The sequence below is a fragment of the Sander lucioperca genome, chromosome 9 (genome assembly GCF_008315115.2).
Source record: "Sander lucioperca isolate FBNREF2018 chromosome 9, SLUC_FBN_1.2, whole genome shotgun sequence".
In the NCBI taxonomy this organism is placed as follows: domain Eukaryota; kingdom Metazoa; phylum Chordata; class Actinopteri; order Perciformes; family Percidae; genus Sander; species Sander lucioperca.
Window position 1 is genome coordinate 23,083,619 of NC_050181.1, and position 21,752 is coordinate 23,105,370.

A 21,752-nucleotide genomic window follows, 5' to 3' on the forward strand; every position below is an offset into this window, starting at 1 on the left:
GTATCATCAGGAAAATGTACTTAAAGTATTAAAAGTACTCGATGCAGAAAAATCCTTCTATTTGCGAAGCTAAACGATGGAAACGATCCAAACTGTTCTGTGTTTGATCGTCTAATCATTTCAGCTTTACTTGTAGCCCTGTATATATGTGGGTAGCAGTATGTATGTAGTTTAATTTATAACTAAACTATGTTTAGTGTGCAAATATATTAACTTGTAAAGTAACTGCTTACTAGCGGAGTAGAAGTATATACCATTCCACCACTGGTGCTCACGATATTCTACTTTCAGGCACCATATGTTCTGGGGCGGCTGTGGCTCAGGAGGGCGACCAATCAGAAGGTCGGTGGTTTGATTCCCGGCCCATGCAATCTACATGTCGAAGTGTCTTCGGCCAAGATACTGAACCCCAAACAGCTTCCGAATGTGAATGTGTCACTAAAACTAGAAAAGCGCTATATAAATGCAGTCCATTTACCATATGTAACTCTCTAAATATGTGTCGATCATAGCAGAATGTGTTCAACGACTAATGAATAATCTCAGTTTTGATGACATAATGGACCTTTTTCACAGCAGACATTTTCACTTGTCATAGTAGGAAAAGCACAGCTGAAATTGATCACCTTAACGATGGCTCAATTCCATCAAGTGTCCCAGTAAGCTATTTCACTGAGTCAGCATGCACAATACCAGGACCTCTCCTAAGTGGAATGCAGCCATCATTAATGGTATTTGAATACACCTGTGCTCTTCCTACTATGACATGTCAACACGTCTGCCGTGAAAAAGGTCTATACTACTAAATGATACTTATACTATGATACAAGAACTTAAGGGCATGGTGATGAAATATAAAGATAGATTGAAGTACTTTAGAGTCCCCATTTAACTTTGGCAAAGTTGTTGTATCCTCTCTGCCAGTTGCAAGCAGTGTAGGATCCTGGTTTTCTCCCTCTGGAGCTCCTCTGGACTCACTTGGCCTGCCAGCTTGGCAGAGAATTGGATCATGTCCTGCATGAAGATGCCCACAGCCCCGCTGGGTGCCGGAGGGATCTGGGTCAGAGTGCAGGAGTCAAAGTGAAAGTTGATGTTCTTGGCCCGGGGGAGGCCTGGTCCCCGTTCCTCAATCCACGTCAGAGGTCTAGCAGGACACAAATAAAATGATTATGCTTGAATTATTCATAAATCTGTATTTTGCTGTCTCCACATTGGTGCTCTCATTAACTGTCATGACAACCAAGGAAGGCCAGAGAAGGGAACGGAACATAGCCTTTAAACTAGGGATGTTAATAATTAACCGTTAACAACAACGACAATAAGAAGAGACAGAAACCTACGCCGGACCCTACACCGTAGTCTGACGTGCACCTCTCGAAAAATCTAACAACCAACACGTGGCGGCGACGCACATCGCTCGGCCGTGGCTGGGTAGCGTTGCATTTCCCCCTTCTCATTTCCTGGTTCTCCTTCTCCATAAACAACATGAAATCATGGAGCCTCCGCAGGACCATAAATCAAGCTTAAGACATTGTTGGCTTGTCTTTTCATGGGAGTTTTGGACTATTTATTCCATCTCTGTGGTAGACATAATGCAAACAGATGCACCCTCTCTCACCTGTTGTCAGAAGTTAGCAGCTTTGCGATCAACTTGCTGTAGTTGGTACCAGAGTCTTCCTCCATGGTTGCTGCAGTTACTGACAGCTCACCGAACAACTCGACCAACCAGGTGAGGCGAGCGATGCCACTGAAAGCTTGGAAACCAAATCCAGGCTTCAAAACTCCACCTTGAACAAATAACAATACGCACACATTATTACTGCATTGCCTGAGCTCCAACCCTAAATTGTGGTTCTTTTTGCAGTCTCTCAGGACAACTTTCCCGAGCGTGTTCATCACACTGTATGACATTTGATAAACTGGAAAATAACACCAAAACCTACACTGTAAAGAAAAAAAACTGCAAAAAAACCTGTATTATTCTGGCAGCTAGGGCGCCAACAAAATACTGTAAAATAACGGAATTTGTTTTTCTTACAAAAATGCAGTCCTTTTCAATAAATAAAAAAGCTTTGAAGCTTTGATTTGACATGAAATCTTGTGTATTTATTGGCTTTTAAATCATTGATGAAGGATATTTACACCTGTAAAGGTTTATCCAATGTATTAAAAAGGTATTTACAGTATTAAACTTGAATTTAACAGTTTAATATATGAAATAAAAGATTAAGAAATTGACACATTTGCGAAAGTATTTCAACATTATCTTTCTTTAAAACCATTTTTTTGGGGGGGTAATTCACAGTTAAAGGTTTTTCATGTTCTTGTGCTACGTTTACACGTGGCCGGCTATTTTCATAAACGGACATTTCAACCTCTCCGTTTTCAAAAATAACATCGTGCACAGCTGTGTCAGTTTTCAGAAAAGTGTTCATTTACACGTGCTCGTGTATATATGCCGTCAATGCCGTCAAGAGCACGCCAAACCTGTAGGTGGCAGTGTAACGAGAAGCTCAAGCCCAGGTTAGCCAATCAGAATCCCAAAAATAGCAACAACAGCAACAAATCACTTCCTCTCTCTTCTCTTCCTCACTTCCTCGTCTGCCTAAACCTCCGTTGGTCTCAGTTTACATGCAAACGTGGAAACAAAGTTTTCCAAAATCTCCACTCTGGCCGGAGTTTTTTAGAAAGAATCGGTTTCAGAGGCAAATTCTCAGATTGCGTGTCAACGAAGGGCACAAACGAAGGGAAAGGTCTCCGTTTTTCAAAATAACCATGTACATGTAAACGGGGTATTGTACAATGGACATGTAAATAACTGTTTTGGGTATTTGTTGATATTTAAAAAATACAGGGGAAAAAAATAAAAATAATAAATATATATATATATATATATATATATTTTATCTTAAGATTTTAAGAAAATTATAGTGTTTTTTAACAACGTACACCATATTCCTAATCTAAACCAAGAAAATACTTTCAAGAGGAGATGAACGTTTTGGTTAGAGCTTACAGAAATGTCAAAGAACAACAAGGACGCACACTTCTCTCTCTTACCAGTAAACTGAAGAGTACCTTCCTGCAGGATTTTTCCCTCTACCTCTTTTTTCAGTTCTTTGAAGTCTTCTGTCAGCAACTCGATGTGTTCCTCATGGAGAATCACTCCTGACACACACAAACACAAATGTTTACTGAGATAGTGGAGTGAGATTTGTATAAATATACAGATATACATAGTTGGGCCTGTGTGTTGTTGCAAAAAAATTGTTAATGAACCCAAAGATGCTACACAATGATCTGAGGATTAGACATTTATGAAGTGCAATCAGGAAGACTAAATCTTCACCCCATGCTTTTTCCCTCATAGTGGAAGATGTTCATTAACCCAAAAACATGTCATCAACAGTACTGATGATGATGATGTCTGAAACAGATGCATTGACTTCCACTGTGTAGGGGAATTCTGTCCAAAAGACAGGCCTGTCAAATCTAAACAGAGTCTAAGTTTCCCGAGCGACAGACATGAAGTCGAGGCTCGGTCCACCAAGATCTCCTCTGAAGGGAGCTCCGATCTAATCTTTCCCTGTGTCTGTGTCTATGTATTCTCTCCTCACAGGGAGGTGTCTCCTAGTTTCTAGACAGAAACTGACACACACACCAAGGTCGGGGAAATGGGAGAAAAACGTGCTCTGGTTTATTGGCATTTCTTTAAACCAATCACAATCGCCATGAGCGGCGCTAAGGCCTGGACGGAGCAACGGTGCCATTGCAAAATAGCCTCGGGAAGGAACTTGTTTTGGTGGAACGTGTACGTTCAAAGGTTGTTTTGAAAACTCAGATTGGACAGATAGTCTAGCTAGCTGTCTGGATTTACCCTGCAGAGATCTGAGGAGCAGTTAACCATAGTCCTCAGAAATCCACCGGAGTTTAGAATGTCAACACAAAGGAAGCCCAAGGCAACGGACATCTGGCCTAAATGAGTGAAATCCGGCGGACTTTCCGTCGGCAGCGGGGCAATCCCGGAAGAGGAACGTCAAGGATATAGACTAGTCTTCCACCTACCCAAGATCTCCCAAGTCAAGTCAATTTTAATTTATATAGCACCAAATCACAACAGAAGGTATCTTATGACACTTTTTTTTATATAGAGCTGGTCTAGACCAGTAGTTCCCAAACTTTTTGGTCTGAGGTACCCCCATCCTTGTCAGAGAAACTCTCCTTTAACGGGAAGAAACCTCGAACAGAACCGGGCTCTAGGTGGGGGATCCATCTGATCACACTGCACCTTGGCCCATAAAATGAAATAAAAAAAAAATATTTTAGCACTTGAAATGGATTAGCATTTTGTTGATGTTCTTACATGATAGTGTAATGTAACCTCCCTCCTAAAGACTGCTGGGTACCGAACTTTGATACTTAGGCACAGACCAAATTGCCTCCAAAGTATCAAGTCGCTAAAAAAGCCTTGTCATTTCAATGCCTAAGGAGTAAATCTCATCAGCGTCAGTGAGCCAATAAGCATGCAGCAAGCTCCCACCAAGATCGAATAATGCTGGTGATAATTGGCGTAGAAACTCTGTTACGCACAGAGACAAGGCTCCATGTGTGTTTTTTGTATTTTGACAGGTAAAGTAATTTATTTTTGTTAAAATGGATTTTTATGAAATTGGTATCAGGAACCGGTATTAAAGTCACGGTATCAGTATCGAAGACTTTTAAATGATACCAAGCCCTACTCCTGACCTGTACATGGAACATGCATGTGAGTACACATTGTTATAAAGTATTATTACCTTTTTCCTGGGCTAAATCCCAAAGCTCCGCAGCAGCCTTGTAGCTCATGGTCATGGGATACTCCACACAGACATGTTTCCCTGCCTGCAGAAAAGATCTGATGAGACAGGAGGGAGTTTTGGTTAAATTGGTTAAAAAAAAACTGAATTCTGATTGGAAACTCTAAGTTGTGCATTCTGTTTCTCAATAGATTTGTAAAAAAAAAAAAAAACGTTTCGTGAACAAATATGTAAAGGTATACAGTGTCTTGTGTAATAATCCAGTGAGAGAGGACTTGTGCTGTTGACTTGTAGTAATCAGTCAGCCAATCAGATGGCACTTACCGTTTCAGCCAATACCTTTGGTAAGGAGTCATCTAAATGGGCTACAGATAATTCCCGGTTGAAAATACAACCATGCCAGGGAAGTCTCAAAAAACCCACACACAAATGCAGTAAAGTTGACACATGCGGGTTCAACAGTTTGTATAGAAATGTAACAACATCCAAATATGTTTTTGATGAAAAATACTAATATACCTTTAATACATACATTTGTGGATTTCTATTACATTCATTAAAAACAAATGTTTGTGTGTGCATCAAAAGTACATTTGTGAACTATATTTTGGTATGTCAATTAGTTAAGAGACAGGATGAGTGGGGAAAACTGTGGTAATTGTAGCCTATATGTGTGGCTGTGTGTGTGGTTGTGTGTGTGTGTGCATATGTATGTGTGTGTGTGTGTGTGTGTGTGTGTATATGTATGTGTGTCTGTGCGTGTCACTCTCTCTGTCCGTCCGTCGGCCTCTCTCTCTCCGTGTGCCTGATCACGTGTCTCGCTGTGAGAAGTCAAGACCTAGGTGGGGGTTTTTTTATGCGTTTTATTTTTGTAAAGTATCCGGCTGCACTGTGGTCTGTGGTCGCGCAAGAAATAGAGGAGACGCCTTTGATTTTAGCTCCAATGTGACTACAACAAACTCTGTGGTCTCCAATGTGACCTGAATGACTAAAATTGTCAATAAAGTTAAGTATAATGACGTACAAAAGAGTGACAAAATAACAGAATCAATGTGCTCTCAGGGTAAGTAAACATCCAAAGTACACAAGGGCTCATTCATGGGTTGATGATTATGATAATGATGTTAATCATATACTATGGTAAATACTAAACTGAACATCTATGAGATATTTTGGAACGGTGTGTAAGAAAGTCCCTCAGTGACTGAAATGAGTCATGAGAGATGGCAATCCAACACCTTTCTAAGATACTGTTGTTTTTTGTCTTTTATTTTGTATTCATTCATTAATTCATTCCCTGAACAGACCTATTTTATGCAACACTGATCAAGACTTTTTGAGGTCTTGCACATTACCTGATGTAGTCTTCATGCAACGCATTCTCAGTGCAGATGAACGCAGCATGAATGTCTTCTCTGCTCTTAGCCTCTTCCACTGAGATCTGACTCACTCCCTGCTGAGGGTCCAGGCTTCTCCTGTTGACAAAAAAACATCTGTCAGGATAACAATGACGAGAATTCTGCTGTGATCAAAGACAATGAGGCTCATGCAGGAAGCGATAGACCAACACATTTCCTCTTATTTTTGTTCACGTCCACGATTTTTTGTTCATATTTTGTGAGAGTAGCCATTGATTTCTGGGATTCACAAATGTTTTCTTATTTTTGCTCTTCTCTTAGGTACGAGAAATCCATCTAGAGCAACAGTTCCCAAAGTGGGGTCCGGGGTCCCCCAGGGGTCCTCGAGGGGGTTCCAGGGGTTCCCCAGCACAAAGAGGACAAGAGCACAAAGCTCTTTTTTTCTGCCATCAAAAAAAAAACCTGTCAGAAACACAGCTTTTTACAGCATTTTCCCTCATGCTATGGAGCCCTTCCTTCTGTTTTGCATAGCCAGGAACCAACCAGTGAAGAGTAAAGCCAGACTTAGGCAATGCATCAAACTTGTTCTTAATAACTTGCCTGTAAAAATAAAAGGTAAGAAATAATAATATATATAAAACTAAGCAGCTAAAACACTGGATGGTCAATACATATAAATGTCAGCTCTAACACTATTTATTATTCTGTTAGTTTGAGTAAACATATATGAATTTTACTTATTGTTTCCCCCTAGTTTAATACTGTTTTTATTGTTCTTAAAGGCTGTGTCTGTTCTAATTCATATTGTTTTTTTTCTCACTTTATATCGTGTTGTATTGCCTTGTTGTATATTTTTCTGTTTTTCCGTTGTGTCTTGTTTTATGCCAAGTTATGTGTTGTACTTTGTTTTGTTGTTTTCTGTCTCTGTGACGTGTTATGCTAAGTTTTGTTTTGCATGTGTTGTTTTTTTGGTTTTTTTTGTATTTTAAAAAGCCTTATTTAACATCTAAGGCAGGGGAATACAGATGAAAAATAGCCTTTTGGCTAATTCTGGCTTTTTAAACCCATGGGAAATCATGTGTTTTATTAAATTGCGCTGTGCCCTTCCATAAATAAACTAAACTGAAAAAAAATTGATGAAAAGCCTGCATTGTTAGGCTGTAGATCTGTGTTGTCTCTGTGAATTATAATTTACAATATTCCAGATTCAGAGGATTAAATATCAATTTGCCTGACAATGTAATCACCTTGTCTGACTTCATTGTCTTTTAAAATAATAATGATAAAATGTGTTAATCACTGCAGTGTAAATATAACCATACAGGGTTGTGTGTCACTTTAAGAGGTGGGCCCTTAGGCTAAAGCAAGCTAATTGTCTTTGTTCATTGTAAGATGATTGTGAATTGTACAGTTCAGTCGAGGATCAAATACTGATTTGAGTGAGAATATGATCGCTTACCTTCTCTCTTTTAAAATAACCTGTATTCATTCTTTTATGTGGATGCAACAGCCCTTGTCTGGCCCTGAATTAAAATAGGAACTCGCTGCCAAATCACTCCAACAACTCCTCTTGCTCTAGAAATGGGATTTGTCTTCAGCTGTGCTCCAAAGCTTTTTAGCATTTTCTTTATCTTTTCTATACTTGCTTGTTGACTTGAGTTAGGCTACACTTATAATTACTCTGTGCTTTTACAAGACAGGACAGAAAAAACTTGTGCCGCTCTTCCTCATGTGCTGCTTCAGGCCATGTCACATGTTACCTATGTCTAGGACAATTATTGCTTGTGTTTATCCGTGCATGCAAAGCATCATGTGTGTGTGTGTTACCTGGAAATGAATCCTCTGACATTGAGTTTCTCTGCAGGACTGCCAGGTAGAGGTGCTAACATGTCTCTAATCCTCACCCGACCGGCTGTTCCAACGCCAACAACCACCGCTCCAAACATGCTGACTAAGAAAGAAAGAAAGAAAAACATTTTGAAAAAAAGATTTTTTATTCTTCAAATGCTATAAAATTGACCTAAACACCCAAATTCAATGAAAGTAGTGAGCTGGCCTGATCATTTCATTTACTTGTGAAGAGCGTTGTACGGAACCATCCACGTTATTTCTTTAGACAATTTGGTTGAAAGAAACCCACATTTCTGATATAGCAACTTTTTTGAAAGTGGGTCAAATTTGACCCGAGGACAACAGGAGGGTTAAACTTTGACTATCTACGCCGTTTAGGAAAATATTGATTCTACAAACCAGTTAACGAAACCAGCAGGGACAGTTAATGCTCTCTAAACAAACGACTAAAATCTCCCAAACAATTGTACCCGTCACAACAAGTCAAAGAGGCAGTCGGAGTACTCATCACTGTGAACAGAGAACTGGTACAATACTACCAATTAGAGCTGGGCGATATATCGATATTATATCGATATTATATCGATATATCGTGATATGAGACTAGATATCGGCTTAGATTTTGGATATCGTAACATGGCATAAGTGTTGTCTTTTTCCTGGTTTTAAAGGCATTATTACATTACAGTAAAGTGATGTCATTTTCTGAACATACCAGACTGTTGTAACTGTTCTATTATTTGCCTTTACTCATTATATCCACATTACTGATGATTATTTATGAAAAATCTCTTTGTGTAAATATTTTGTGAAAGCACCGATAGTCAACACTACAATATACAAAAATACTATAGTATCGATATCGAGGTATTTGGTCAAAAATATTGTGATATTTGATTTTCTCCATATCGCCCAGCCCTACTACCAATTAAACCAATTACCAAAAGTCTAATTCAAACGCAATGGCGAGCCCCCATTTAGTCAAGTACTAGCTCATAGTTCAGCAAAATAAGGGAGACCACACATTGTTAAGGATTAAATTAAAACCAATGCATTTAACCCAAATTAAAGATTACTATAAAATAGGATAAACCATGTATTGCAGTAGTATGAAGTAGTGTGATGAACACAAAACAGAACCCAAAGGACAAACCAAACCGAAAAAAAAAACCTTCATAAAAATTCATTTTTAACAATATTAATACCAATACCATATATTAACAAATACCTTTATCTTAACTTTCTATGACAATGCTCAGGTTCAGGTTACTTTATTGGTACTCGTAGGTAAACTAGGTTTACAGTCTAAGAGGCAGGACATCCTTAAAACTTTGTAGACCACCACATAACATGCAACACACAAAACATTAAAAAATATAAAACAGACAGTAGAACATGGAGAAAAAAAGAATAGAAAACAGTACATGACCAAAAGTAATTGTGCATTGTGTGCAAGTAATTCTACAGTTTGTTTAACAGAGTGATTGCAGCTGGGACAAAACGTTTTTTAAATCTTGTAGTTCTACAACCAGGGACTTTTAGCCTCAATCCAGAGGGGAGATACTGGAGTTCCCTATTCAAAGGGTGTAGGCTATCTTCTTTGATAGCCATAGCTATCCACTGTAGTTGTTTAGCGTACAGGGATGTGGGGTGCAGCTGTGACTCATCAGTCAGCTTACTTGGCCATTTTACAATTTGATTTTAGGCAATTCTTGTGCTTAACTGAAACACACCCAAACCATGACACTAAGGAGAAAGATACGATGGATTCGATAAAGGCATGATAAAATAATGTCGTCATGGTCTTGTCTATATGAAAATGGTAAAATTTTCTTAAGCAGTATAGACGCTGTTGTCCTTTTTTTACAGACAGCTTCACAATTCTCCTGGAAATTTAATTTAGAGTCAATAATTGTCATTAGATATCTATAGGATTCTACTTGATCCACCAATGTATGGTATTTTTTTTTTAAAACCTGGTTGCATATTTCTTATTTTTTTTTAGTCCTGAAGTGTCACATTTTAGACACACTTCAGACTGGCTGGATTATAGATAACACAAGAAAGTGGTTTCTCTAATCAAGTGCCCTTCAGGTTACAGGTATTGGTATCCACGTTCGGTTAACCCATTTTGTTAATGTTTAACCAACTTCAATTATAAAGTGCATTCAGGTTACAGCAGGTTCACACAAGTTCTGTGGACATGCAGTTTGTGCAAAGCCTCTAGCTCTCTCTGTTCAGAGACATTTTGCTGAGCAGGCAGATATGTAGGCTATGTCAAGGTAAAGCCCAGCTACAACAATACCTATTGCACAATAATAACCAAGCTATATAGAAAGATTGATAGACTTTATTGATCCTAAACTGGGAAATGTCTGTGCTACAGCAGCAATTGGTACAAGGCGCACTGCAGAAATAATAAATAATAATAAAAACACCTACTCAAAAATATATATATAAGGAGGAATGAAAAGAATGTACAACGTAAGTAGAAAATAAAAAAAAACGTACAGCCTGCATACAAAATATAAATATGTATACATACATATATACTCAACATACAAGTAAAAGTTCTGCATTGAAAATGTTACTTAAGTAAAAGTATGTAAGTATCATCAAGAACATGTACTTAAAGTATTAAAGTATTAAAAGTACAAGTACTCAATACAGAGTATTTAAAAAAAACCGTACAGCCTGCATACAAAATATAAATATGTATACATACATATTGCATTTTGTATGCAGGCTATATGTATACATACATATGATATTTTGTATGCAGGCTGTACGTTTTTTTAAATACTACATACTACTTATCGTGAGTAAGTAGTATGTTAAAAATTAAATGGTTAAAATGTTGATTTTTACTTTATTTCTACACCGAAAGTTGTGATGAAGCTGTAAAAATGTCCCATGAAAGAGTAAAAATCAAAAAGGGTGGGTAAAAAAGGCTTTTAACGAGTAAGCCAGAGCTTGCACCTGTGTAATGTAACCCTGTACATAATTCTACGATAGTCATTTGTGGTATCAAAATGTGGATATCAATGTAAAATCGAGTACAGAATGGTGCTCATCTCCTTCTAACAGCCGTATCTACAGCAGAGTCCACGCATGATAGCTAATGCCAATGTGAATGGGGACAGTGATGTAACCAATGACTGTTTTACAGTCTATGGTTGTAACCAGGGTTCAGAATTAGCACCATCTACCAGCCAAATGCTGGTAAAGTACGCAAGTGGCTGGTAGATTTGCTTCACTCACCAGCCAAAAAAAGCAATGGTAATCTATAGAGTGGCTGGTCAAATGTAAACATTCACTAGCCATTCGGCTGGTGGACCAAAAAGTTAATTTTGAACCCTGGTTGTAACTTGAACTTTTAACATTATGCAGAAGAATGTCTGTAGCTTTTAGAAGCTATTTGTTCATCGATATTCAGCAGGACACAGTGCAGAGTTACTGGCAGGAAAGAAAGGACATATTTTTGCTGTACCCTTACCTGCTTTTATGTAGCTCCTTTGTGACGAAGAAACCTAGCTGTTACTGTTCCTTTAAGTAGAAGTCCCCTCGCTAGAGATAACGTAATACGTGACAGCGCGTGTCTTCTTCTTTGACGTTCCACGCCAGTTGGCATCCATAATGTCGCATTACTGCCCCCTTCTGGTTTTACTCCTCCTCGCTCTTAAAAAACGGAATCATTTCCTTCCTTGACCGCTTTTTTCACTTCTTTATTGAGAATACTACAACAGTGGTGGAATATAACTAAGTACATGTACTCAAGTAGTGTACTTAAGTACAAATTTGAGGTACTTGTATTTGACCTGAGTCTTTTCTTTTCATGCCACTTTCTACTTTTACTCCGCTACATTTCAGAGAGAAATATTGTACTTTTTACACCACTACATTAATCTGACAGCTTTAAATACTAGTTACTTTACAGATTAAGTTATTTCCGCACACAAAACACATGTAAAGTTTATAAAATACAATGTTTATTATAAATGAAACTACCCAACAATATAACGGCCTACAAGTCCAGCTGGAATTATGATTAGACCAACTCTGTATTACTTAGTAGTACTTGTACTTGTACTTAGTAGTACTTGTACATGTTCCTGATGATACTTACATACTTTTACTTAAATAACATTTTCAATGCAGAACTTTTACTTGTAACAGAGTATTTTTTACAGTGTGGTGTTAGTACTTTACTTGAGTAAAGGATCTAAATACTTCTTCCCAGGGGCGCAACTAGTGTCAGAAGTGCAGCAACAATTTTGGTAAGTGTGCCAGACATCATGTATGGGCTTTAAATAATAAAGGTTTATTTTAAAATATATCAGCGACATGCCCGGTTTGTGACAATTTTTGGCAACTGTAGGATTTTATTTTAAAAATGTGACCGATTTGACCGGTCTGGCCCTAAAAAGGCCAGACCTAATCTGACTCCAATTCTTTGGTCACTATTTTGTGTTCGTTTACTGGTAGATCAGAGAAATAAAACTCAGGAATCAAATCAAGACCAAGATTCGTCCAGTTAAAGTTAATAACAAGTTTAGTGAAAGATATTGCAGAATACAAGTACATGTACATGGATCTGATACAAGGCAAAGTCTATCTCCTAACGGACCGACAGCGTTTCCCCTGGCATCAGGTGGTAAGTTAAGATACTGTCTATTTATCCATTTCTGTCCCATCCCTGGTGGTGCCCTCATCAGTTTGGATCCAGTCCAGATCTTCTGGCTCCAGCCGGCTCCTAACTAATTTGTAACACTGTATAAGAACATGACCTTGACTTCCAATTCTCAGCTCGGAAGAAGCAAGCCGCTATTGTTGGATTTTGAACACCTGTGTTTTAATCTCCAGCAAACTTTAAGGAGTTTTCATGAGAGCCAGGTCATTTCCATACAGTGTCACAAATCCCGCGCTTGCAAAGTGCTGACCATTGTTTGCCTCGTTCCCTCCCCCGATCAGAGAGGATCTTTCTCACACTCCCTTATGTGTCTAAATAAATGTAATGTCTAATCACTGTAAAACTAGATGGTCTCTCATAACCCAGGGAAACAGAGGCACTGAGGTCAGCACCATGAACTCTAAAACCTTTTCTTAACACTTTCACAAAATATATTCTAACACAACCTAATCGTCACCCCTGGCTGATGTGATTTGAGTGGTGAGTGGCTTTCCATCTCTGTCTGTCTTGGTTAACAGAACTTCAAACAGGGGCGCGGGAAGTAGGGGTGCTGGAGGTGCTGCAGCACCCCGTTAGCAAACTGCGATGACAATAAAATGATCGCTTATAAATATCTCTGGTTGTTGTTGTGGCTTTTGCATTTGTGTTGTAGCTTTTGCCTGTGTGTTGTAGCTTTTGCCTGTGTGTTGTAGCTTTTGCGTGTGTGTTGTAGCTTTTGTGTTTGTGTTGTAGCTTTTGCCTGTGTGTTGTAGCTTTTGCGTGTGTGTTGCAGCTTTTGCGTGTGTGTTGCAGCTTTTGCGTTTGTGTTGCAGCTTTTGCATGTGTGTTGTAGCTTTTGTGTTTGTGTTGTAGCTTTTGTGTTTGTTGTAGCTTTTGCATGTGTGTTGTAGCTTTTGCGTGTGTGTTGTAGCTTTTGTGTTTGTGTTGTAGCTTTTGTGTTTGTTGTAGCTTTTGCGTGTGTGTTGTAGCTTTTGCGTGTGTGTTGTAGCTTTTGTGTTTGTTGTAGCTTTTGCATGTGTGTTGTAGCTTTTGTATTTGTGTTGTAGCTTTTGCATGTGTGTTGTAGCTTTTGTGTTTGTGTTGTAGCTTTTGTGTTTGTTGTAGCTTTTGTATTTGTGTTGTAGCTTTTGCATGTGTGTTGTAGCTTTTGTGTTTGTGTTGTAGCTTTTGTGTTTGTTGTAGCTTTTGCATGTGTGTTGTAGCTTTTGCATGTGTGTTGTAGCTTTTGTGTTTGTGTTGTAGCTTTTGTGTTTGTGTTGTAGCTTTTGTGTTTGTGTTGTAGCTTTTGTGTGTGTGTTATAGCTTTTGCATGTGTGTTGTAGCTTTTGTATTTGTGTTGTAGCTTTTGTGTTTGTGTTGAACCGTCTCGGCCACCGTAGGTCTGCGCATGTTTGGTAACATCATGACAGCAAAGGAATAAGTTTGCACAAAGGTAGGAGCAGAGTTTGAGGTTGTGTTTATGCTGACTATGTGGCACATTGAGACAGGAAGGAAATGAAGATATTCGGAAGAGCAACTGTTACTATGTTGAACACTAATGAGTATCCAAGCAACAACATTCCCGAGACTAACTGCATTTAAAGACAGAAGTACAGGCTAGTGTTATAAAATAACTTGCAGTTAAACCAATGACTCACGCCAGGTCTGTCAACTTGTGTTGATACTTTTTGTTACGTTCTCAAAAAAGAAGAACAGAAACTGCAGACTGAACAGGAAAAAAAGTCCTGACTCTCTCAACTGGTGTGAAATACTAATGTCAGCTAAACCAGTGGTTCCCAAGCTGGGGTCCGGGGACCCCTCAGGGGGGCGGCAAAGATCACAGGGGGTGTGCAAGTCTTTATCTGGTTTGAGGTTGATGTTAAACAAATTATGATAATACACTAGAATATATAATGTATACAAAAGTCTGTATAAAAACTATATATTTTTGTTCTCGCTTAAAATTGTAGGAGTAAACGTAAAAGCGCTGATAACTCCTCTGTATCAAAAAAGAAAGTAAGGCTCTATCTTGAGAGTTACCTCAACAACGGTTTCGGAGGAGGGGGCTCAGCTTTTCTTAGACATAAGTGGGGGGGGGGGGCGTCAAGGAAAAAAGGTTGGGAACCACTGAGCTAAACGATTGGGGTTTAAATGGTTTAACTCAGAACTAGAGTAGAATTTCAAAGTTTTGTCGAGCAGCATGGGTGTTATGTCCTGTGTATTTCTGTGAAAGTTAATTAAAGGAGTGGCTCATTTCCTGACTCAAAGGTCATGACTAGTTGCATCATCATCATCAATGTTCATCTTCTGTTTTGAAATGTTTAAATAACAGCATAGCTGTGGGCATTTAGCAATAATGCAGTTATTGATGTTGATAATCCAACAATAAATTTGGTTTTCTCTTTATAATAAGTGTATTGCTTATCATCTGTAGTAATGCTATTTGTGTATTTTCTAAGATCTAATAAACTGTATCAGGCCCTTCTCTAATTCAAAAGATAAAAAAAGTTTATTTTTCTATTATTAAAAAGTGTAGTTAGTTTATGATTTTTCTGATGCTGTCCTAAATTTAAACAAATGAATTGTGTCCATTCATCCTGTAAAACTTAACTATCTGTCTTTCATATCATATCATCAGTAGCGAATATGCACACAATGGCATTTGCAATCAGAAGATTTGTTAAGATTTTAAATAAAATACCTCAATATATATATATATATATATATATATATATATATATATAATATCATTTTTGTATGTGTGGTTTGTGTGGCTTGATAAGGCTTTTCCGTTATTACTACTCAGCAGTTTTATCTTTATGTCACAGGGTCAATGCGGTTTTTATAGTTATTCATAATTGACCTACAGTAGTATAGATGTAAGTGTTCCTGTTAGTTGTTTTTTTTCATCAAAGTAGAAATCTGAATTTCTGCAGCTTCACATCAGCTGATAAGACTGTGAAGTTGAATCACGTTATTGCTTGTCGCTGCGACAAACTATAATGGATTAGTTTCATGTCATGAGTCATTTCAGTATTTTGTATGAAGTTGAAAGTCTAGCCCTTAACTACTAGTGCTCTGTTTGAGCTGATGTAATCTAACATTTAAAGAGACACCTCATCCTCACCGTGTAGTTGATACTATATAACCATTAATATGCCAGTTTTAGAATTAACCAGCAAAATATGCATATATATGTACATTTCATAGAGAAGCATAGTGCTAAATACAGATTACTGTAAATTATGAAATACTTTATTAATACCTCAATGGGGAAATTCAATTCAAATCAAGCAAACAAACAAAAAAAAAGACTCTTGATGGCACTGCCGTAAAGGCTGATTGAACTCACCAGTGCAGATTTGCAGGAGCGCGGTGAGAGGAGGAGAATGAGGAGCACAAGGAAGCCCCGAGACTCTAGAGTGATCAACGCAGCTCACTGAGCTCAAGAGTTTAGGTGACAAAGAGGCATCTGCTAAAGGGGCTGTCCTACAACACACTAACATATTGTTGTTGTTGTAGTGTGTGTGAGTTTGTGTGTGTGTGTGTGTGTGTGTGTTTCCTGACTTAGGCTACTTTCTGGGACACATTTCAGACTAAGTTAATGGGGACCACCACTGGAATACAGATATGCAAACAAATAAGGTACATTAAGAAATTTACTTCAAAAATAGAGCTTTTGCCTCGGGTCGAGCATAGAAACAACAAAACCTAAGAGCAGATACATATAATTCAAAAGAAATACAAAAACAAAAGAAAAAAGAAAGAAAAGGAGCTATGGCAAATGAACTTGCGTCTCAAGTAAATACATTAATTTAAGGGCTCCTTCCTTGGCCGCTGTCTCCACACTCTAATATACTTTTAACATTTTGCTCTACTCGCCCTATTTTCTCTCATTGTGTCACCATTTCTTTCTGTTCTTGTGTACATTTTCTGCATGACACAAAGTCAATTCTCAGCTGTTTCAGCCTCCTGGCCCATGAAAGTTTTGTCATTCAAGCTATTCACAAATCCTTTTTTGATTGATTGATTTACCAGAAACAACATGTTAAGGAAAGCCACATCAACACATGGTATTGCTTGGGCAAAGTCCATGTCCAGTTCAGTAGGCTTACCTCATGAACTCAGAATCAGTTAGAGATACACCCATTGAGTTTTATGGGCTGGGAACTATAGATAAGATGGATACAAACTGCCCACTCTTGTTTTTTCAACAAGGCTGGAGTTTTTTCTTTTAGTTTGTAAGTTGCCCATTCTGACATATTTAGTCAGTGATGAAGTCAGTGAAGACAATTGCAACAGCATAACATATCACAAGTGGAGGGGTAAAAAGTTTTTTTTTGGAACAGCTGTTCTGTAATAGTCAATGTAATCAGTTTACACTCATAATGTGCAATGGAGTTATGTTAACTTTAGAAAAAATAGTAGTTAAAGCTATAGTGCGTAGTTTCTGTCGCCCCCATGAGGAATTCTAAGTAATGACAACATTGTCGGCGCGTCTACATGATACAAGCCTTCCATGATCGTGCACGCGCCCCCACCCCTCCTCCACGCAGTTGCTAGTAGCCAAGGAGGACACGGAGGATTACAAAAACATGATAGACTCTTCAGAGGAGGTAATTAGCCTTCTTCACCTATCTTCACCTGAGTTTCTGCGCACAAAAGTCGCCGGACGACACCAATTTCTGAACATAGCCATACTGAGAAACACAGAGAGAGTTGTGTGGAGCTGATAGTCTTAATTAGCTTTGTAGCAACTCATTTGGCAATGGCTTGAGTGTAACGATCTTTCAATAATATCCAAAAGTTACACACTAAAGCTTTAAGACACATAATAGTGTAATGTTGATTAAACCTTTAGTGAGAAGAGCTGATTATATTTTATAAAAACATGTTGAAATGCATAGGCCTAATGTGTGTATGCAGTATGAACTGTGACGTGGTTGAAAGGACCAAGTAGTCCTGAGTAGATGGGTGAAATTTGGAATCACGTTGCTAAAGTTGGACGTAGAATAGAATTGGGGCTTCATGTAGGCTAACTGATTCAACCCAAAGCTAAGAACTAATAAATGAGGGGTTAAAAAAGGAATGTCTGCAAAACTCTAGTCACAATAGATATAATATTCACTCCGCCCAACATCTTGGAATACATAAGCCTAAAGGCTGTTTTATGCTTCTGCGTCGAATCGACGGCGTACCCCGCAGGCAGACCCCTCTGCGTCGTCGCGAACCCTCCTCCGAGCCCTCCGCCGTAGCTCGACGTGCACATTGTGCGCTTGCGACTTACAAAGCTACATAAGAGCTACAAGTGTATGCACTATGCAGGATTTACCCTATTATACTTTATCGACAGGAATTGATAGGTCAAACAGCAAACAGCCACCCACAAATAGTCTATAAACAAAGCATCAGGCTGTCTTTGAGATTTCACATGAACAACGGTTAAAGTTACTCAGGCTACCGAAGAATACCATATTTCCTCCGTTCATTTAGGCCTAAGCGACGCACCCCAAGCTTCCATCCTTAATTGTTTGGCCAGCAGCTGTTAGCATTTGAACAAAGTGCAGTGTGTCCACAGTGTGTGCAGACTGTAGTTACAGTATTGCCTGAGGCCTCTTGGAGGAGCAACACTTAGGTTTTAGTTTGTGACCTCCCTGCAGGGGAAACGGCCTCTAACATGTTCCGTTTGAGCTTCAACTTACTCTGCAAACAAAAGTATATTGGGAGTTGCACCTGGAATTGCCTCCAGCCTGAAAATAAACAACAAGAACTTTGCTATTAAAATGTGAAAAGATGAAGTGAAAAACATGCAGCTGTTGCTTGCATCTATTCTGAATAAATCCAAAGGATGCGGCCAATGGCCAAGTGTGAGTTTGCTCAAGATGCAAAGGCGTTATACTGTCAGCTATTCCATCAATCAATAGATACTCTCTCTCGAGGGTTAAAGACGACACAAGGGTTAACAAACAGCCATGTACATGGGCTCTTCCAGTCTCTCCACTGCTGGCTGTTCCAATTTAACGGGAGAGAGGAGCAAGAGGGGTTAGGATGGTGACCGGCCTCTGACGAGCTGTTACCACTACTATCTTCAGCCAGAGAGGACATTATTTCTTCAGCTTCTTCTTGTTGTGTTGTCACCCCGGTGGGAGGTGTGCTAACAGGGCTTGCAGCAGGTGAATCGGTCGTGCTATTAACGTCATCGCTACACAATTTCTTAGTAAAACCAAAATGAATTAAACTGCCTTGTTTTCTTTTTGCCATGGCTATATGATGCTAACTGCAGAATGGATTTCAAGGACTTAGCGCGCTGATAAATGGCCTCCAATGTAGGGCTGGGCAATATATCAATATTATATCGATATCGAGATATGAGACTAGATATTGTCTTAGATTTTGAAAATCATAATATCGGGATATGGCATAAGGGTTGTCTTTTTCTGGATTTAAAGGCTGCATTACAGTAAATTAATGTAATTTTCTTCACTTTCCAGACTGTTCTAGCTGTTTTATTATTTGCCTTTACCCACTTTGTCATTATATCCACATTATTGATGATTATTTATCTAAAATCTAATTGTGAAAACATTTTGTTAAAGCAACAATTGTCAAGCCTACAATATCATCGCAATATCGACATCGAGGTATTTGGTCAGGAATATCGTGATATCTGATTTTCTCCATATCGCCCAGCTCTACTCCAACGTTTATATTTTTTCTACGAATCTTTGAGTTAACATGTATTAAACATGAGTTGAATTTGCACCGCAGCGCAGCCATGCCTTTATGCTTATGATAAGAATAGCATATATCTTTATTGAAGTGAATTAGGTTTAAATCGCCGTCATGCATGAATGAATGATATGTTTGCAATTTTACACATAATAATCCACAATTATCACATTACAAAAAAATTAAATTGCATGTCAAAATGACACACTGTTCATATTTTTAGAGACCCCACCCAAATTTCACAAATCACGTTGTCAGGGGAGCCCGGGGTAGTTGGCACCCTGGTGGGGAGTAGCAACATGCTAGTTCACTAACATAAGCGTTGCAAATAAACTCAAGATATATTTTGGTTACAGTGACGGGGTTATCCGTTTGTAAAGTGTCTATATGTCAGTAACGTTTTGAAATTAGCACTTCGCCAGCAAGCAGTACTTTGTGGGCAGTTGTACTAAAGTTTGCTTGCTAACATAACATAAACTGGCTGGCAGACACCTCGCAAATAACCTCAGACTTATTTTCTCGTTACAGTAACTAGGTCAATGGATTTTAATGTGTCTATTTCTTGATACTTTTTACAAAATCTAAGCAAGAAAAGGCCAAACAAAGATTAATATTTTAGAACGACAGTTTATGGGGTTTGCCATTCTAGTAGTGTCACACAGACACAGGCGACACCCCCTGGCGTTATGGCGGTGAAATGCACCGCGATGCAAATCAACCCCGACGCAGAATGTCGTAGGAGCGACGGCGTAGCTACGGCGTGGAGTTGACGCAGAAGCATAAAACAGCCCTATGTCTTACTCATAGATACTGTCGGTACACGATCCGTTCTGCCTGCACGATCCGTTCTGCACATGCGCAAGATAATACTGTTTTACGTATCCATACGACCTGCACGATCTGTTCCACGCTAGCCTCTGGCTAGCCTCCACCGGGAAGCTAACGTTAGTTTAGCTAACAGCTAATTCGGCTAACCGCTAGCTGACAGCTAGATTCAGTCTAAAATAACGTTAACTCAAACGTAATGGGAAAAGCAGGCTACAGCTAAATTAAGACTTCACAGTAATAACAATAAAGACAAGTATTGAGTGATTGTATTTTAAATGAGCACAAGTAAAGTAGAACTGACGTAACAGCTGTTATATATGTTAGGTGTTTGTTATATATGTCAACGTTTATTTTCAAGTTTTATTTTGAGGGTCTTTTAAAGTTATTACATGCTGTCTCAGCTAGCAGTTAGCCGAATTAGCTGTTAGCTAAACTAACGTTAGCTTGGCTGTCGACCGGAAGCGTGGAACAGATCGTGCAGTGTCGTAAATCCTCGTACAACCACGCATGCGCGAACATTTTGCGCATGTGCAGAACGGATCGTGTACCGACAGTATCTGTCGGTACACGATCCGTTCTGCCTGCACGATCCGTTCTGCACATGCGCAAAATGTTCGCGCATGCGCGGTTGTACGAGGATTTACGACACTGCACGATCTGTTCCACGCTTCCGGTCGATAGCCAAGCTAACGTTAGTTTAGCTAACAGCTAATTCGGCTAACCGCTAGCTGATTGTAGCGGTCTGCCGTTAGCTTCCACAGGCAAGCTAACGTTAGTTTAGCTAACAGCTAATTCGGCTAACTGCTAGCTGAGACAGCATGTAATAACTTTAAAAGACCCTCAAAATAAAACTTGAAAATAAACGTTGACATATATAACAAACACCTAACATATATAACAGCTGTTACATCAGTTCTACTTTACTTGTGCTCATTTAAAATACAATCACTCAATACTTGTCTTTATTGTTATTACTGTGAAGTCTTAATTTAGCTGTAGCCTGCTTTTCCCATTACGTTTGAGTTAACGTTATTTTAGACAGAATCTAGCTGTCTGCTAGCGGTTAGCCGAATTAGCTGTTAGCTAAACTAACGTTAGCTTCCCGGTGGAGGCTAGCCATAGGCTAGCGTGGAACCATAGACTGTATACAGTCTATGCGTGGAACAGATCGTGCAGGTCGTATCCTCGGTAAAACAGTATTATCTTGCGCATGTGCAGAACGGATCGTGCAGGCAGAACGGATCGTGTACCGACAGATACCAATGGTCTTACTACATAGGGTCAGAGCATTAAACATGTTTGAGAGTAAGTAAGTAAAAACCTGTGTCACTTAGGATCAGCATTATTGACATTATGTCCTTTGGACCTAGCTCAGGGAATTACCCTCTTTTGGGGTCTGTATATCACAAAGAGAGATTAGTGGCTGAACCAGCTGTCTTTGAGCTTGTATCACGAAGCTGGGTCACCTTGGTAACCGGGCTAAATCACCATGGTAACCTATGCTGCAAGGCTAACCTGTCC

At 39.0% G+C, this 21,752-nt stretch overlaps 1 protein-coding gene across 2 annotated transcripts; it reads right to left on the reverse strand.

Moving 5' to 3' along the window:
- Nucleotides 1–694: 694 nt before the first annotated feature.
- Nucleotides 695–16,230, reverse strand: blvra (biliverdin reductase A). Of its 2 annotated transcripts, none has more exons than XM_031290957.2 (7): nt 16,027–16,230; nt 7,982–8,105; nt 6,152–6,271; nt 4,797–4,894; nt 3,061–3,168; nt 1,619–1,787; nt 695–1,144 (listed from the first exon to the last, which is right to left on the reverse strand). In XM_031290957.2, the coding sequence occupies exons 1-7, from the start codon at nt 16,178–16,180 to the stop codon at nt 889–891; spliced, it is 1,029 nt and encodes a 342-aa protein (XP_031146817.1). In that variant the 5' UTR covers nt 16,181–16,230; the 3' UTR covers nt 695–888. The 2 variants fall into 2 exon arrangements, with proteins under 2 accessions (XP_031146817.1, XP_031146818.1); XM_031290958.2 differs by lacking the exon at nt 16,027–16,230 and adding an exon at nt 11,502–11,626 and having other exon boundaries at nt 697–1,144.
- Between the last annotated feature and the right edge of the window lie 5,522 nt (nt 16,231–21,752).

Coding starts and splice junctions, on each gene's coding strand:
- blvra (XM_031290957.2), bottom strand. CDS start 16,180: ATGTTAGTGTGTTGTAGGACAGCCCCTTTAGCAGATGCCTCTTTGTCA. Junction 6,272..7,981: donor GTCAGAGGATTCATTTCCAG/GTAACACACACA, acceptor TTTTGTCAACAG/GAGAAGCCTGGACCCTCAGC. Junction 1,145..1,618: donor CTGCTAACTTCTGACAACAG/GTGAGAGAGGGT, acceptor GTGTCCTGCTAG/ACCTCTGACGTGGATTGAGG.